The 18,206-nt window shown below is 61.6% G+C and overlaps 2 protein-coding genes across 2 annotated transcripts; both read left to right on the top strand.

Moving 5' to 3' along the window:
• Nucleotides 1–83: 83 nt before the first annotated feature.
• Nucleotides 84–1,044, top strand: APOF (apolipoprotein F). The gene has a single exon (XM_071419666.1). It carries the CDS (start codon nucleotides 117–119, stop codon nucleotides 1,026–1,028), a length of 912 nt encoding a protein of 303 aa, XP_071275767.1. The 5' UTR covers nucleotides 84–116; the 3' UTR covers nucleotides 1,029–1,044.
• Nucleotides 1,045–2,478: 1,434 nt separating this feature from the next.
• Nucleotides 2,479–14,748, top strand: STAT2 (signal transducer and activator of transcription 2). The gene is made up of 23 exons (XM_071419664.1): nucleotides 2,479–2,614; nucleotides 2,730–2,861; nucleotides 3,622–3,772; nucleotides 3,848–3,946; nucleotides 4,028–4,120; nucleotides 4,198–4,276; nucleotides 4,369–4,454; nucleotides 4,547–4,695; nucleotides 4,772–4,930; nucleotides 6,494–6,646; nucleotides 7,500–7,520; nucleotides 7,664–7,757; nucleotides 7,870–7,926; nucleotides 8,002–8,085; nucleotides 8,172–8,270; nucleotides 9,000–9,135; nucleotides 9,225–9,274; nucleotides 9,962–10,050; nucleotides 10,120–10,256; nucleotides 11,244–11,432; nucleotides 11,606–11,663; nucleotides 12,335–13,332; nucleotides 13,940–14,748. The coding sequence occupies exons 2-23, from the start codon at nucleotides 2,731–2,733 to the stop codon at nucleotides 14,065–14,067; spliced, it is 3,240 nt and encodes a 1,079-aa protein (XP_071275765.1). The 5' UTR covers nucleotides 2,479–2,614; nucleotide 2,730; the 3' UTR covers nucleotides 14,068–14,748.
• The last annotated feature ends 3,458 nt before the right edge of the window (nucleotides 14,749–18,206 follow it).

Here is an 18,206-nt window from a genome sequence, read left to right on the forward strand (position 1 = left end):
GGGGACAACGGTGAGCGGGTGAGGAACCGGGGGTGGGCACCGGGCGGGCTCGGGGGGCTGCACCCACGGGGTTCTGACGGGGTTCTGTCCTTCTCCCACCTCCCAGCGCCTCCGCCATGCCCCAGGTTCTGCTCTTCCTCCCTCTCCTCATCCTCAGCCATGCCATGGCTGCGTCCATCATCAGCCCCGGGCTGGCTGGTGGTGACCGGGCGCTGCTGGCGGAGCTGGCGGGGCTGGCAGAGCCCATCCCGCCGCGGCCACCGGGGCTACCGTGCCAAAGCCTTCATCCTCATCACCTCCCCGGCTTCTCCCGGCTGCCAGCGCTGCCCCGCGGGCTGGCCCGTGCTGCCCTGACCTTGGCACTGCTCAAAGCCGGCTGTGCCCCCCAGGCTGAGGCCGAGACGCTGGAGCTGGCACGGGATGTGGGCACCGCCACGGCCGCGGCGCTGCTGCGGGGGCTGGCGCGGGTACCGGGCACCCCAACCCCGCGGCCGCTGGCGCTGCTGCTGCTCCGGCTGGCGCTGAGCCCGGGGGGCTCTGCCTGTGCGGATCCCCCCGTGCCAGGCACGGAGCCGCCTCTGAGCCGGGACAGCGCGGAGCCCACGCCACCCCCGAGCCGGGAAAACCGGGAATTGCCGCGGGTCCAACCGTGCGGCGGCGCCGTGCGGCGGCACCGGCGGGAGGATGAGGATGCCTGCAGCCCGGCGGGGGAACGGGAAGCGCACCGGGTGCTGGACTGGGTACCGGGAGTCAGCATCTTCTACAACCTCGGCACCAGCGTCTACTTCGCCTTCCAGGGCTGTGAAGCCACGGCGTCTACTCGAGCGCTGGAAGCCGCCGAGGATTTGGGTTATGCCGGGCTGGCGGCGCTCACCGGCGGTTTGGGGGGTCCGGTGGCCATGGGGGTGCAGCTGGGGCTGCAGCCGGGCCTCAAGGCCGGTGTGAGGGCGCTCATCGGGTATTTCACCTCGGCCGGGGAGCCCTCGCCGGTGCCCACCGCGCACAGCGGCGCCGTGGTCATCGTCTGAATGAATAAAGGGCACGTGTGGCAGGTGGTGCTGGCGGGTCGTTGTTTGGGGACAGATCGATGCGGGGTCACCCTGCCCTGGGGCAGCCGGAGCTTGGCCACGTGGTGGCTTGAGACACGTGGTGGCAGCTGGGCCTGGCTTGTCCCTGTCCCCTACAGCCCCAGCCTTGTCCCCGTCCCAGGGGCCACACTGCCTTGTCCCTGTTCCCATGGCTCTTTCCCTCTCTCCCTCCAGCCTGTCCCTGTCCCCAGGGCTCTGTCCCTGTCCCCAGGCTGTCCCCGTCCCTCTGGCTCTGTCCCCACGACCTGTCGTTGTCTCTCTGTCCCCCTGTCCCCATGGCTCTGTCCCTGTCCCCAGGCTGGCCCCATTCCCCTGGCTCTGTCGTTGTCGCTGTCCCCATGTCCCCATGGTTCTGTCTCTGTCCTTAGGGCCTGTCCCTGTCCCCATGGCCTGTCCCGGTCCCCTCTGTCTCTGTCCCCATGGCCTGTCCCGGTCCCCAGGCTGTCCTGGTCCCCATGGCTCGGTCGCTGTCTCATTGTCCCCCTGTCCCCATGATTCTGTCCCTGTCCTTACGGCCTGTCCCTGTCCCCATGGCCTGTCCCGGTCCCCTCCCTCCCCGTCTCTGTTTTCCCCCCGCCCATCCCGGGCCGCCGCCATTCCCTCCCCCGTTCCCCCCTGACCCCGCCCCCTCAACAACCCCGCCAACATGGCCACGCCCATCGCGCGTGACGTAAAATTGGGGAAATGAACGAACCCTCCCAAAGCCGGCGGTTGCGGGGGCGTGGCCCCCGCGCCGCTCTCCACCAATCACCGAGCAGAGTGGGGAGGGGGCGTGGCCAACCCGCCTTCCTGCTCCGGTGCCGGCGGAGGTGGCTCGGGGGTCCCGGGGGGGACCGGGGCGGGATGTGGGCGGTTCTGGAGCTCGGAGGGTCCCAGGGGAGGGGGGCACAGGCAGGGGACCCCGGCTGGGGCACACAGAGCGACCCTTGGAGGGCGGTCCCGCTGGGCGGGGCGCGTTCAGGGGCACCCACCCCACTGGGGATGGGGCTCAATGGGGGGGTTCAGTGGGGGTCCGGTCTAGGGGGGGCGTCTGAGGAGGTGTCTGGGGGTGCTGGGGGCCCTCGTGTGGGCGTTCCGTGCGTGTGCCCCCCGCCCCGGGTGGGGAACCTCCATGGGCTCACCCCCTGCTCCCACCACAGGACGCGGCTGCGGGTCCGCGACCACCCCAGCGGGAGCGAGGGGACCCCCGGGAGCAGCCAGAACCAGAGCGGAGGAACCCCCGGGACCAGCCAGGACCGAGCAGGAGCGCAGGGACCCCCGAGACCGAGCAGGAGCAGAGGGGGACCCCCGGGACCACCTAGGACCGAGCAGGAGCAGAGGGACCCCCGGGACTGAGCAGGAGCGAGGGGACCCCCGGGAGCACCCAGAACCAGAGCAGAGGGACCCCCGAGACCAAACAGGAGCAGCGGGACCCCCGGGAGCAGCGGGACCACCCAGAACCAGAGCAGAGGGACCCCCGGGACCGAGAAGGAGCGAGGGAACCCCCGGGAGCAGCGGGACCCCCGTGCGGCCGGTGCTGCAGGCAGGTGCGTGGGGCGCAGATGTGCCCAGCTGTGACACGCGGCTGTTTCTCACCCTCCGGTCCCTCGGTGACCCCGGGGGGGTCCCGGGACGCCCCTGACCCGCTGTCCCCCCCCCCAGCATGGCGCAGTGGCAGGAGGTGCAGGGCTTGGCCAACACTTACCTGGAGCAGGTGCACCAGCTGTACGCGGGCTCGGCGCTGCCCATGGCCGTGCGCCAGTCCTTGGCTGCCTGGATCGAGAGCCAGAACTGGTACCGGGGGAAAAAAGGGGCTGGGGGCGGTACTGGGGGGAACCGGGGCTGGGGGCGGCACCGGGGCTGGGGGCGGTACCGGGGGGGAACCGGGGCTGGGGGCGGCACCGGGGTTGGGGGCGGTACCGGGGGGTGTGGCAGTGTTTGAGGGTCGCCAGGTTGAGGGAAGAGATGAAAATCTTGAGTTCATGTTTCAGAAAGCTGATATTATATATTATATTATATATCATATCATATCATATCATATCATATCTCATATCATTATATTATATCATATTAAAATAATATTATTTATTATTATAATTAATAATAATTATATAATATTAAAATAATAGTGTCTATAATATATATTATTTGCTATATAGTATAGCATTTTAGTATAATATAATCTAATCTAATATGATATGATATAATACGATATAATTACTATACTAAAACTGTAAAAAACCATACTATACTAAATATATAATATAATACTATACTAAAAAAATAGAAGAAAGGATTTCATCAGAAAGCTCGAAAGGAATGAATAATAAACAGACTTTCCAGTTTCAGAAGGCTTATATTATATTATATTATATTATATTATATTATATTATTATGTATCAGGGGGTCAGGGGGGCGAAAAAATCCTGGCAAAGGGACTTTTATAAAATAAAAAAAATGGATTTTTATAAAATAAAAGGGATTTTTATAAAATGCCCCAGGGTGAGGGGGGCCCGGGCGGGGCAGAGCCGGCGCTGAGCCCGCGCTGCCGCAGGCGCCAGGCAGCGGAGCCGCTCTGCTCGCACGCCCGCATGCTGTTCCACTCCTTACTGGTCTTACTGGGAGAGCGCCTGGGCAGCCTGGGCTCGGACCGCGAGGATTTCATGCTGAAGCACAACCTCCGCAAGGCTCACCGCGACCTCCAGGTGGGATTCAGGGCGGGGGGGAGGGCAGTGGGGAGGGGTCTCCGCGCCGCGCTCACGCCCCCGAGCCCTCCCCAGGCTGAGTTCGAGGAGAAGCCGGAGAGCTTCGCCAACCTGGTGGCCAACCTGCTGCAGGAGGAGCGGCGGATCCTGCGCCTCGGGCAGGCCGAGGGGCAGGTAGGGAAGGGCTGTGCCACCCCCCCTGCCCACCCCGGTGGTCCCCCTGCAGCGCCCCCCACCCCATTTCTCCCTCCTTAGGCGGGGTCGGTCCCTGCGCCCAGCCCAGCCCCGGAGAGCGGGCGGGAGCAGCAGATCCAGCGGCGCTTGGCTGAGTTCCACACAGCCCTGCAGGTAACCCCACGACCCCTGAGACCCCCGGGACCCCCTCCGAGCCCCCCCGACCCCTCCTGACCCCTCCGTGCCCGCAGGAAGCCGAACGAGCCTTCAGGCACCTGGAGGATTTGCAGGATGCCTTCGACTTCTGCTTCAAGGTGCACTACCAGCCAGGTGAGCCTCACACCGGGGAGATGGGCAGGGAGGGGGGGTGGGAACTGCCCTGTGAGCCCCCCAAAACCCTGAGCGAGCCCCGCTGCCCTCAGGTGAGGAGAGGAACCGGGACCCCGGGTACCTCCAGGAGCTCCAATCCCTCCAAGCCAAACTGCAGAACCTGGACCGGCAGCGGCGGGTGAGGAGGGGGAGCTCGGGCTGGGTTTTTGGGGGGGTGGGGGGGTTCCTACCCACCCTGAGCACCCCATTCAAAGCCAAATCTCCCCTCAGGAGGTGCTGGCTCAAATGCAGCAGCTTTTGGGGCGCAGTGAGACCCTGCAGGAGCTGCTGCAGCAGGAATTGGGGGGCTGGAGGGTGCGGCAGCAGCACCTGTGCCTGGGGGGCTCTGCTGACACCAACCTGCGCCCGCTGGAGACCTGGTAAGATTTTGGGGGGCTTGTGGGGGGGCTCGGGGGGGCTGCAGCCGAACCCCTCTGAGGTCCCTGAACCCCGCAGGTTCACGGAGTTGGGCCAGGGGTTGTTCCAGCTGCGGCAGCTGCTGCGGGCGCTGGGGGACCTGCGACAAAAGGTGACCTATGCCAGGGACCCGCTGGTGGCAGAGACGCCCCTGCTGGAGCAGAGGCTGCAGGAGCAGCTCACGCACCTGCTCAAGAGGTGGGCTGGGCCAGGAGGGCTCCAAGGTGGAGAGCAGGAAAAGTTCTTCCCCCCAGAGGGTGGTGGAGAGCTGGGGAAGCTCTCCAGGGAATGGTGACCGGGGGTGACAGAGCTCCAGGAGTGTTTGGACAACACTCCCAGGCACGTTTTGGGGTGTTTGTGCAGGGTCTGGAGTGGGATCAATGGTCCTGATGGGTCCCTTGCAGCTCTGGATGACTCAAGAGGTCTCCAGGAAATGGTGACCAAGGGTGACAGAGCTCCAGGAGTGTTTGGACAACACTCCCAGGCACGTTTTGGGGTGTTTGTGCAGGGTCTTGAGTGGGATCAATGGTCCTGATGGGTTCCTTCCAGCTCTGGGTATTCTGTAATTCAAGAGGTCAGGGAGGGTTGGGGCAATGCTCTGGGATTTGGGGGAACATCACTGGGGAAGCTCCCCAGGGAATGGTGACCGAGGGTGACAGAGCCCCAGGAGTGTTTGGACAACAACAGGGTGGGATTTTGGGGTGTCTGTGCAGGGTCTGGAGTGGGATCAATGATCCTCATGGGTCCCTTGCAGCTCTGGATGATTCCAGAGGTCTCCAGGAAATGGTGACCAAGGGTGGCAGAGCTCCAGGAGTGTTTGGACAACAATGGGGTGGGATTTTGGGGTGTCTGTGCAGGGTCTGGATGATCCTCATGGGTCTCTTGCAGCTCTGGGTATTCTGTAATTCAGGAGGTCAGGGAGGGTTTGGGCAATGCTCTGGGATTTGGGGAGAAATTTGTGGTGTCCTGTGCTGGGCTGGACTTTGATCCTGATGGGTCCCTTCCAGCTCTGGGTGTTTGGACACCACTCAAATGTTGAAATTTAGGACAGGGCAGGTTTTGGGGTTATCCTGTGCCAGGAGTTGGACTTTTGATGGGTCCCTTCAATCTCTGGTTGTTTGGACACCACTCCAACATTGGGATTTAGGAGATTTTGGGGTTGTCCCATGCCAAGCCAGGAGCTGGAGATCATCCTGATGGGTCCCTTCCATCTCTGGGTGTTTGGACACCACTCCAACATTGAGATTTAAGACAGGACAGATTTTGGGGTGCTGGAGATTGTCCTGATGGGTCCCTTCCATCTCTGGGTGTTTGGACACCACTCCAACATTGAGATTTAAGACAGGACAGATTTTGGGGTGCTGGAGATTGTCCTGATGGGTCCCTTCCATCTCTGGGTGTTTGGACACCACTCAAACATTGAGATTTAAGACAGGACAGATTTTGGGGGTGTCCCATGCCCAAACCAGGAGTTAAACCTGCATGGCTTCCCTCCAACCTGGGATTTTCCAGGATTTTCAGCCGGGGCAGCCTGGGGAGGACAGGGGGGGTCTCGGGGAGGACGGGGGGGTCTGGGGCAGGACTGGGGGGTCTGGAGGGGTCTCACGGAGGACTGGGGGGTCTGGGGCAGCCCAGGGAGGACTGGGGGGTCTGGGGCAGCCCAGGGAGGACTGGGGGGTCTGGGGTAGGACAGGGGGGTCTCGGGGAAGCCCAGGGAGGACTGGGGGGTCTCAGGCAGCCCTGAACCCCCATTTTCCCCAGCGCCTTCGTGGTGGAGCAGCAGCCCAGCACCCCCAACGCCGGGAAGCGGCCCCTGGTGCTCCGAACCGCCGGGAAGTTCTCGAGCCGGGCCCGCCTGCTGGTGAGGCTGCACGACCGCAACCACCGCATGGAGGCCCGGATCCACATCGACAGGTGGGGCCGGCAGGGGGCAGGAGGATGGGAAACCTCTCGGGCTCCAAAGGGTTATTAAATTAAATGGAATTGTTTAGGTTGTTAAAGTAAATGATTTCGTTTATTACATTAAATAGTAATAAATAAATAAAATTTGAGGTATTAAATTATTTATTTATCAAATTTAATTATTCGATTTATTAAATTAAATAATAATTATGGATAATTATATTTTTAATTGATTCAATTAAATAACTATTATATCATATTATTTAATATATTAAATTATTTATTTATCAAATCTAATTATTCAATTTATTCAATTAAATAATAATTATGGATAATTATTTTGTTTAATTGATTCAATTAAATAATAATTATAAATACATTATTTTATATATTAAATTTTTATTTTAATAAATTAAATAATAATTATAACTAATTGTATTGTTTATTTTATTAAATAAATTAATAGCTGTAAAGAATGATATTATTTAATTTATTCAAATTTAATGTATTAAATTACATTTTTTAATTTGTTAAAATAAATAATGATTACAAATTATATTATTTAATGTATTAATTTCTTTTTAGAATAATTTATTTAATTGAATAATGATTACAAATAATTGTATTATATACGTATTAATTTTTCATTTATCAAATTAATTTATTTAATTTATTAAATTAAATAATAATTATAAATAATTAGATCATTTAATTTATTCAAATTTTAAATTGTTAAATTATGGTAAAAATTATATAGAACAAACTAAGAATTTAGATATTACAATAAATATAAATATAATGTAATTTAAATATTACAATATCATGTGTGTCCCACCGGCCCTGACCCCTCCCTTATCTCTTGCAGGGACCCTCCCAACATCAAAGGGTGAGAGCTGGGACAGCGCTGGAGGGGCTGCGACCCCACCCCGGGGGTCCTGACCCCCCCATTTGCCCTCCTGGGGTCCTGACCCCCCTATTTTCCCTCACGGGGGTCCTGACCCCCTCCCACCTCCTGCCTGTGCCCCACAGGTTCCGCCGGTTCAACATCCTGACATCGAGCAGCAAAACGCTCCTGGCCGGGGACAGTCCCCAGGAGGGGCTGGTCTGCGACTTCCAGTACCTCGTAGGGACCCCCCCGGACCCCCCCAGACCCCCAAATCCCCCCCCCCCCCCCAGGGTGGGGGGCACGGTGAGGACCCCCCCACCCCCGGGGCTGACTCTGCTGTCCCCAACAGACCCTGAAGGAGCAGAAGGACAGCAGGGCTGGCAAGGGCAAAGGTGCCAGCGGCGAGGTGGGCACGGGATGGGGCTGGGGGGGCCGCGGGGGGGCCAGGCCGGGCGGTGACAGCGGTGTCACCTCCCCACAGGGTCCCCTGGTTGTGACAGAGGAGCTGCACCTCATCACCTTCACGCTGGCTTACGCCTACTGCGGGCTGGAGCTGGAGCTGGAGGTGAGGGCTGGGGGGCTTGGGGGGTTTGGGGACAGCCAGGGGGGGCTGGGGACAGCCAGCCTGAGCCCCTGTCCCCTCCTCCCCAGGCCACCACGCTGCCCTTTGTCATCATCTCCAACAACAACCAGTTCTCCAGTGCCTGGGCCTCCATCCTCTGGTTCAACATGCTCAGCTCTGACCCCAAGGCGAGCGGGACCCCCTGGCCCTGTGCCACCCCTGCCCCTGTGCCACCCCTGCCCTGTGCCACCCCTGCCCTGGTCCCTGTTCTGTCCCTTAATCCTTGTCCCATCCCCTGTCCTTGTCCCCTGCCCTGGTGCATGTCCCCATCCCCTGCTCCCTGTCCCCCTGTCTGATCCCTGTCCCCCTTCTCTACCCATGTCCTCCTCCTGTCCTCTGCCCATGTCCCTGCCCCTTCCATGTCCCCCCCCTCTGCTCCTGTGCATGTCCCCATCCCCTCCTGCTGTCCCTGTCCCCTCCCCATGTCCCCATCCCCTACTCCTGTGCATGTTCCCATCCCCTGTCCCTGTCCCCATCCCCTGTTCCATTCCCCTCCCGCTGTCCCCATCCCCTACCCCAGTGCATGTCCCCGTCCCCTCCCCATGTCCCCATCGCCCTGTCCCCCTCCCCTTATCCCTATCCCCTGTCCCCATCCCCTCCTCCTGATCCCCTCCTCCTGTTCCTCTCCTCACCTCTCCTCTCCCACTGTCCCCATCGTCTCCTCATGTCCCTGTCCCCATCCTGTGTCCCTGTCCCCATCTCGTGTCCCCATCCCCTCCTGCTGTCCCCATCCTCTCCCTATGTCCCCTCCTGCTGTCCCTGTCCCCTCCCGATGTCCCCATCCCGTGTCCCCCTCCCCTCCCACTGTCCTGGACCCCGCTCACCCCGTGTCCCCCGTGTCCCCTCCGTGTCCCCAGGCCCAGCAGTTCTTCTCATCCCCGCCCCCAGCCCCGTGGCCCCAGCTGGCCGAGGTGCTGAGCTGGCAGTTCCAGAGCGTGGCCGAGCGGGGCCTCAGCCGGGACAACCTCCTGATGCTGGCCAAGAAACTCCTGGGTAAGGCCAGGGACACGTGGGGACACCAGGGGACAGCAGGGGACACCAGGGGACATGGCTGTCCCCCCTTACTCTGCTCTCACCCCAAGGCTCGAAGCCGTCACCGGACAGCACCGTGGCCTGGCACAAGTTCTCAAAGGTCAGTAGGGCCTGTCCCTCTGTCCCCATGGCCCTGTTGCCTCTGTCCCTCCATGTCCCCATGGCCACGTCCCCTCCTTGTCCCTCCTATCCCTCCACGTCCCCCTGTCTTCCCATCCCTCCATGTTCCCATGTCCCTCCATGTCCCCCGTCCCTCCATGTCCTCATGTCCCCATGTCCCTCCATGTTCCCCATGTCCCTCCCTGTCCTCCCCATGTCCCCCTCTCCCTCCATGTCCCCCTCTCCCTCCATGTCCCCCTGTCCCTCCATGTCCCTTCCTGTCCCCTCCATCCCCATGTCTCCACCATGTCCCTCCATGTCCTCCCCATGTCCCTGTGTCCATCCATGTCCCCATGTCCCTCCACGTCCCTTCCTGTCCCCTCCATCCCCATGTCCCCACCATCCCTCCATGTCCCCACCATGTCCCTCCATGTCCCCCATCCCTCCATGTCCCCACCATGTCCCCACCATGTCCCTCCATGTCCCCCATCCCTCCATGTCCTCCCCACGTCCCTGTGTCCATCCATGTCCCCATGTCCCTCCACGTCCCTTCCTGTCCCCTCCATCCCCATGTCCCCACCATGTCCCACCATGTCCCTCCATGTCCCCCATCCCTCCGTGTCCCCCATCCCTCCATGTCCTCCCCATGTCCCTGTGTCCATCCATGTCCCCCTGTCCCCTCCCTCAGGATGGAGCCTCCGGTTTCTCCTTCTGGGCCTGGCTGGACGGGATCCTGGGGCTGCTCCAGGAGCACCTCAAGCAGCTCTGGAAGAACGGGTAGGAGCAGGGCTGGGCTTGCTGCGGAGGGGTCTGGGGGTCCACAGGAGCTGACAGTGCCTCCCCCAGACTCATCCTGGGCTTCGTGAGCCGCAAGCAGGAGGAGAAACTGCTCAAGTCCAAGAGGACGGGGACGTTCCTGCTGCGCTTCAGCGAGAGCGTCCTGGGTGGTGTCACCTTCACGTGGGTGGAGCACCAGGAGACAGGTGAGGGAACCCCCCAGGAACCCCCCAGAACCCCCCTGGAGCAGGGGAAGCCTGTGTGGAGAGAGGGGATTTTCCATGTCCATGGTGAGGTTTATCACGTCCTGAGCAAATTTGGGGGAGACCCTGGAGGTTCAGATCCACTGTAAGGCAAAGAAGATGAACCTCCCTCCCCTGAAGTTTAGCAAGCAAGAGGATAAATTCAGATTTAGGTTCAAAATGGATGAGAATGGTGAAGCTGAATTCAGATTTAGGTTAAATTCAGATTTAGGTTCAAAATGGATGAGAATGGTGAACCTGAATTCGGATTTAGGTTAAATTCAGATTTAGGTTCAAAATGGATGAGAATGGGGAACGTGAATTCAGATTTAGGTTAAATTCAGATTTAGGTTCAAAATGGATGAGAATGGGGAACCTGAATTCAGATTTAGGTTAAATTCAGATTTAGGTTCAAAATGGATGAGAATGGTGAAGCTGAATTCAGATTTAGGTTAAATTCAGATTTAGGTTCAAAATGGATGAGAATAGGAAACCTGAATTCAGGTTTAGGTTAAAAATGGATGAGAATGGTGAAGCTGAATTCAGATTTAGGTTAGAAATTAATGAAAATGGGGAACCTGAATTCAGATTTAGGCTAAAAATGGATGAGAATGGGGAACATGAATTCAGATTTAGGTTAGAAATGGATGAGAATAGGAAACCTGAATTCAGGTTTAGGTTAAAAATGGACGAGAATGGTGAAGCTGAATTCAGATTTAGGTTAAAAATGGATGGGAATGGTGGAGCTGAATTCACATTTAGGTTAGAAATTAATGAAAATGGGGAACCTGAATTTAGATTTAGGTTAGAAATGGACGAGAATGGTGGAGCTGGATTCAGATTTAGGTTAAAAATGAACAAGAATGAATTCCCATCCCCAGCCCAGCTTTCTGTGGGACACAGGGATGATGGTGCCACCCCTCCAGCTGACCCCTGCTGTCCCCCCTGCAGGGTCCCCCACTTTCCACGCCGTGGAACCCTACACAGCCTCGGAGCTGGTGTCCCTGGCCCTGCCCGACATCATCCGTGACTACCACATGAGCCTGGAGGAGAAGAATCCAGAAAACCCCCTCAAGTTCCTGTACCCCAACATCCCCCGGGACGAGGCTTTCGGGCCCTACTACAGCCAGAGGCTGGAGGGTACGGCCTGGCACGGCCTGGTACGGCCTGGCATGGCCTGGCACGGCCTGGCACGGCCTGGCATGGCCTGGCACGGCCTGGCACGGCCTGGTACGGGCTGGCACGGCCTGGCACGGCCTGGTACGGCCTGGGACTGAGCCAGGGCACCCCCTGATGTCTCTCTTTGTCCCCAGGGAACCTGAGCGAGTCCCAGAAGTACCTGAACCGTCGCCTCATCCGTGTGTCCTCCAGGTGAGGGGACACCTCTGTGGGGCTGTGGGGTCCCCTGACCCTGAGCCCCTGACCCCAATCCCTGGTTGAACATGACCCCAGTCCCTGATAGTGACCCCAATCCCTGGCCCTGATCCCTGACTCTGATCCCAACCCTGATCCCCAATCCCCGACTCTGACCCTGATCCCTGATCTCAATCACTGACCCCAATCCCTGATCCAATCCCTGACCCCAACCTTTGACCCCTATTCCAACCCCGATTCCTGACCCTGATCCTTGACTTCAATCCCCTGACCCTGACCCCAATCCCCAACTCTGACCCAAATCCCTGACCCCTATTCTGACCCCAATCCCTGACCTCAATCCCTGACCCCAAACCCCAATCCCTGACCCCAAACCCCAATCCCTGACCCCAATCCCCAACTCTGACCCCAATCCCTGACCCCAACCCCGACCCCAATCCCCAACTCTGACCCCAATCCCTGACCCTAATCCCCGACCCCAAACCCCAATCCCTGACCCTGACCCCAATCCCTGACCCCAATCCCTGACCCTGACCCCAATCCCTGACCCCAATCCCCTGACCCCAATCCCCTGACCCCAATCCCCTGAACCCAATCCCTGCCCCAAATCCCCAATCCCCAACCCCTCACCCCAATCCCAACCCCAACCCCTCTGTCTGTCCCTCCAGGCCGCCCAACCGGCGTCAGACCGAGGAGGAGCTGCTGGTGGCCACGGAGAACCTGGAGACGCTGCAGCTGCAGCCCCGAGGGCAGGGGACACCTGGGGACCTGGGGACACCTCAGGGGGTGGCCACGAGCCCAGGGATGCCACGGGTCACCCATGGGATCCTGGGGACACGTCAAGGGGTGACCATGAGTCCAGGGACACTTCAGGTCATCCCTGAGAATTTGGGGACACCTCAAGGGGTGACCGTGAGTCCAGGGACACTTCGGGTCACCCCTGAGAATTTGGGGACACCTCAAGGGGTGACCGTGAGTCCAGGGACACTTCGGATCACCCCTGAGAATTTGGGGACACTTCAAGGGGTGACTGTGAGTCCAGGGACACTTCGGGTCATCCCTGGGAATTTGGGGACACCTCAGACTCTGCAGATGGTGGCCACGAGCCCAGAGATGCCACAGGTCACCCCTGGGAACTTGGGGACATTTCAAGGAATGGCCACGAGCCCAGGGACACCACAGGTCACCCTTGGGAAGCTGGGGACACCTCAGGTGATGGCCACAGGCCTGGGGACACTACAACCACAACCCCAAAGCCTGGAGCCACCACAGGTGACATCAGGAGTCCCCAAGCTCCAGGGGACACTGCAGGTGGCACCAGGAGCTGCGGGGAGCGTGCAAGTGCTGCCTGGGGGGCTGCAGGTGGCCTCAGGGGACTTGGGGATACTGCAGGGGACAGCGGAGCCACCGCGGGTCCCCGAGGAGCAGGGGACACTGCCAGCAGAGCTGAGGGACCTGGAGCTGCTGCCAGGGGGACAGGACATGCAGGAGCTGCTGCTGCAGGGGGGACAGGACATGCAGGAGCTGCTGGAGGGGCTGGAGCCACCCTCGGGGACCTTGGGGACATTGGGGACACTGGGAGTGGCCGAGCTGATGCCGGACGTGGTGGCAACCTTGGAGGAGAGCTTGGAGGAGAGCTTGGAGGAGAGCTTCCAGCTGAGCCCTGGTGAGTGGCTGGGGCTGGGGAGGAGGTGTCCCCTGGGCATTAAGGTGTCCCCCAGGGCACTGAGCTGTCCCCTGTCCCTGCCCTGTCCCTGAGCCCTGCCCTGTCCCCTGGGCACTGCCGTGTCCCCTATGAGCACTGAGCTGTCCCCTGTCCCTGTCCCCCTGGCACTGAGCTGTCCCCTGTCCCTGTCCCCTGTCCCCCTGGCACTCAGCTGTCCCCTGTCCCATCCCTGTCCCCCTGGCACTCAGCTGTCCCCTGTCCCTGTCCCCTGTCCCCCTGGCACTCAGCTGTCCCCTGTCCCATCCCTGTCCCCCTGGCACTGAGCTGTCCCCTGTCCCTGTCCCCTGTCCCTCTGTCACTCAGCTGTCCCCTGTCCCTGTCCCCCTGGCACTCAGCTATCCCCTGTCCCCCTGGCACTCAGCTGTCCCCTGTCCCATCCCTGTCCCCCTGGCACTGAGCTGTCCTTGCCCTGTCCCCCTATCACTCAGCTGTCCCTGTCCCCCTGTCACTCAGCTGTCCCCTGTCCCATCCCTGTCCCCCTGGCACTCAGCTGTCCCCTGTCCCATCCCTGTCCCCCTGGCACTGAGCTGTCCCTGTCCCCCCGCAGGCAGCGCGGCTCTCCTGGCCCAGCACGATCCATTCCTGCCGCAGCCCGAGGACTCGGCCCTGCCCTCGGTGCCCTCCCTGTTCACCGACCTTCCCCCGCTGCACATCGACGCCAGCGACTTCCAGTGACCCCTCCCCTCCCGGGGACCCCTTCCAGTGACCCCTCCCCTCCCGGGGACCCCTTCCAGAGACCCCTCCCGGGGACCCCTTCCAGTGACCCCTCCCCTCCCGGGGACCCCTTCCAGAGACCCCTCCCCAGTCCCCCCCTTTCCGGGGATCCCTCCTCAGTCCCTTCCCTTGGAGAGACCCCTCCCCTCCCAGGGGCCCTTCCCCAGTCCCTTCCATTCCAGGAACCCCTTCCGGGGACCCCTCCCAAACCCTTTCCCTTCCGGGGACCCCTCCTCAGCCCCTTCTCTTGTGGGGACCCTTCCGGGGACCCCTGCCTCAATCCCTTCCATTCCAGTGACCCCTCCCCAGCCCCTTCTCTTCCGGGGACCCCTCCCCAGCCCCTTCTCTTCCGGGGACCCCTCCCCTGCCTCTTCCCTCCTGGGGACCCCTCCTCGGTCCCTTCCCTCCCAGGGACCCCTCCTCAGTCCCTCCCAGGGACCCCTCCTCAGTCTCTTCCTTTCAGGGGACCCCTCCCCGATCTCTTCCCCCCCAGAGACCCCTCCTCACCCCCCTCTCTGTAAATTAACCCCTTCCTATCTCCCCCCTCCCCACGCACTCGCTGCTCTCTGCTCTCTTTGGGAGCTTTATTAGAAACTGATAAATACCCGAGATAAATAAAGGAACGGCTCCAATCATAAATAACCCCGGGAGGGGGCAATAAATAATGGGGGGGGCGATAAATAGGGGTGGGGGGCGATAAATAAATGGGGGGGTGATAAATAAGGGGTGGGGGGGCGATAAATAAGGGGTAGGGGGCGGTGTCCGGGAGTGGAGGGCGATAAATAAGGGGAGGGGTGTCCGAGGGGGTGGGTGGTGTCCGGAATTAGGGGATGGGGGTGCCCTGGGTGGGTGGGGGGCGATAAATAAGGGCGGGGTCCGGAGGTGGGCGGTGATAAATAAGGGCGGGGTCCGGGGGCGGGGTTGTTATCCGGGGGCGGGGTTGTTATCCGGGGGCGGGGTTGTTATCCGGGGGCGGGTCGGGTCTGATCTCAGCGGGCTCCGTGGTTGAAGACGCGGCCGATGAGGGCGGAGAAGGAGCGGAGCCGTTTCAGGGCCAGGTGCCGCTTCACCGGCTGCTCCCAAAGATCGGTGGGGGCCAGGAGGTGCCGGGGAGGGCGACCGTGCCCGTCCTGAGGGGACAGAGGGGACAGGGCGGGGTCAGGGGGGACCTGTGTGACCCCCCCGGGGGACACTGAGGGTCACTGGGGAATACTGAGGGACCCCGGGGGACACTGAGGGTCATTGAGGGACACTGAGGGTCACTGGGGAATACTGAGGGACCCCGGGGGACACTGAGGGTCATTGAGGGACCCCGGGGGACACTGAGGGTCATTGAGGGACATTTGGGATGCTGAGAGACACTGTGAGACAGGGTGGGACATTTGAGGACCCTGAGGGACCCTCAGGGACATTTGGGGGACGCTGAGGGCCACTAAGAGACCCTGAGGGACATTTGGGGACCCTGAGGGCCACTGAGGGTCCCTGAGGGCCACTGAGGGTCCCTGAGGGCCATCTGGGGAGCCTGAGGGACATTTGGGGACCCTGAGGGCCACTGAGGGTCCCTGAGGGCCACTGAGGGTCCCTGAGGGCCATCTGGGGAGCCTGAGGGACATTTGGGGAGCCTGAGGGCCACTGAGGGTCCCTGAGGGCCATCTGGGGAGCCTGAGGGACATCTGGGGAGCCTGAGGGCCACTGAGGGTCCCTGAGGGCCGGGCTGCCCGGGGTGCTGACCTGCACGAGGCGCAGCAGCTGCTCCATGGTGCTCTCCAGCTGCGGCTGCGGCAGCTCCTGGAAGATGTCGGAGCCCAGCAGGTCCCGGTAGTGCTGGAGCGCCTGGCGGATGCGCTGCAGGCAGAGCTGGGGGAGCAGGGGGGTGAGGTGGGGGTCCGGGATATCCCCACAGGACCCCCGAGTGCATCCCCCAGCATCCCTGGGAGCCTTCTGGGACCTCCAAACACATCCTTGGGACCCCCGAGTGCATCCCCCAGCATCCCTGGGAGCCCTCTGGGACCCCCAGCTTCATCCTCAGCATCCCTGGGACTCCCCCTGACATCTCCAGGACCCCCATGTGCATCCCTGGGACACTTCTGGGACCCCTGAGTGCATCCCCCAGACATCCCTGGGACCCCCAGGACCCCCGAGTGCATCCCCCAGCATCCCTGGGAGCCCTCTGGGACCTTCAGCTTCATCATCCCTGGGATCCCCCAGACATCCCCAGGACCCTCAAATTCATCCAGCAGCTTTCCTGGGACCCCTCTGGGATCCCCAAGTGCATCCCCCAGCACCCCTGGGACCCCCAGACATCCTTGAGACCCCCCCCCCCCAAGTGAACCCCAGAGCATCCCCTGGGACCCTTCTGGGACCCCCAGGTTTATCCTCAGAGCATCCCCTGGGACCTCCAGACATCCCTGGGACTCCCCCCCAAGTGAACCCCAGAGCATCCCCTGGAACCTCTAGACATCCCCAGGACCCCCAGAGCATCCCCTGGGACCCCCAGGTTTATCCTCAGAGCATCCCCTGGGACCCCCAGACATCCCTGGGACCCCCCAGGTGAACCCCAGAGCATCCCCTGGGACCTCCGGGCACCCCTGGGACGCCCCCAGGCACCCTCAGCCACACCCCCGAGCATCCCTGGGGTCCCCCCGGTGATCCCGGAGCCCTCCCGGTGCCCCCGGAGCCGCCGGTACCGTGTGGTTGCTCTCCAGGCTCAGGGGGTCGCAGGCGTCGCTGCAGCGGATCCGGGGGGGCCAATTTTGGGGTTCCTCCTCCAGCAGCTGCAGCCCCTCCTGGAGCAGCGATCGGGGCCGGTGCTCACGTCTCCGGTACGACCGGGACACCGAACCCCCCCGCCGTGATGAGCCCGCACCTCCCGGTGCTTCCCGAGCCTCCCGGTGCCCCCGGCCGAGCTCCCCGGTGCTTCCCGAGCTCCCGGTGCTTTCCGAGCCTCCCGCTCGTCCCGGCTGAGCCCCCCGGTCCTTCCCGAGTCCCCCGGTGCACCGGCCGAGTCCCGGCACTCCCCGGTCGGGCCCCCCGTGCCTCCCGAGCCCCCGGTGTTTCCCGAGTCCTCCGGTGCCCCCGGTGGAGTCCCCCGATGCTTCCCGAGCTCCTCGGCGCTCTGGCTGAGCCCCCCGGTTCTTCTCGATGCCCCCGGTGCTTCCCGAGCCCCCCGGTGCACCGGCCGAATCCTGGCTCTCCCCGGCCGTGCTCTCCCGGCGCTTTCCGAACTCCCGGTGTCCCCAGCCCGGAGTGGGCTCTCTCCGGCCGAGCCCTCCGGTGCCCCGGCAGAACTCCCGGTGCTCTGGCTGAGCCCCGGTGCCTCCCGAGTCCCCCCGTTGTTTTCCGATCCCCCGGTACTCACCAGCACCGGGTACGGCTCTCTGACCGCCCCCAGCAGCCGCGACAGCTCCCGGGACAGCACCCGGCAGGCGGCCCAGTCCGGCCGGCGGAGCGGTGCCGGTGCCGGTGCCGGTGCCGGTGCGGCGGGAGGCGGCGGCAGCAGCGCGAGGAGCAGGCACAGGCAGAGGCGGCGGAGCGGAGCCATCGCTGCTCGGTGTGTGCGGCCGCCGCTTCTCTTATAGGGCGGCGGCAGGTGGGGAATCCCGGGGCAGGTGCTCCTGCCCTGGCGCCTCCCCTCGAAAGCAGAACCGATACCGGGCCGGGGTCTCCGCGCTGCGCCCGTCGCACCGGGACGGGACCGCGCGGGATGGGACGGGCAGGAAAACCCGGGGCAGTTCCGGGCGGGATGGGAGGCACCGGCAGCACCGGGCGCCCCCTCGGTGCACCGGGGAGCGGCGGAGCCCCGGCGTGGCCGCTCTCCGGTGCCGCTGTGTCCGAGCCGGTGTTCCCGGGTGTCCCCGCGTTGTCCCCTTGGTGTCCCCGCGTTGTCCCCTTGGTGTCCCCCCGGTGTTCCCGGGTGTCCCCGGTATCTTCCCGGTGTCCCCTCGTTGTCCCTTCTGTGTCCCCTTGGTGTCCCCCCGGTGTTCCCGGGCGTCCCCTCGTTATCACCCCATTGTCCCTTCGGTGTCCCCTCAGTGTCCCCTCGGTATTCCCGGGTGTCCCCTGGTATCTCCCCAGTGTCCCCTGATTGTCCCCGTGGTGTC

The sequence above is a fragment of the Agelaius tricolor genome, unplaced genomic scaffold (genome assembly GCF_023055355.1).
Source record: "Agelaius tricolor isolate 1412-34295 unplaced genomic scaffold, bAgeTri1.0.p SCAF_114, whole genome shotgun sequence".
In the NCBI taxonomy this organism is placed as follows: Eukaryota; Metazoa; Chordata; class Aves; order Passeriformes; family Icteridae; genus Agelaius; species Agelaius tricolor.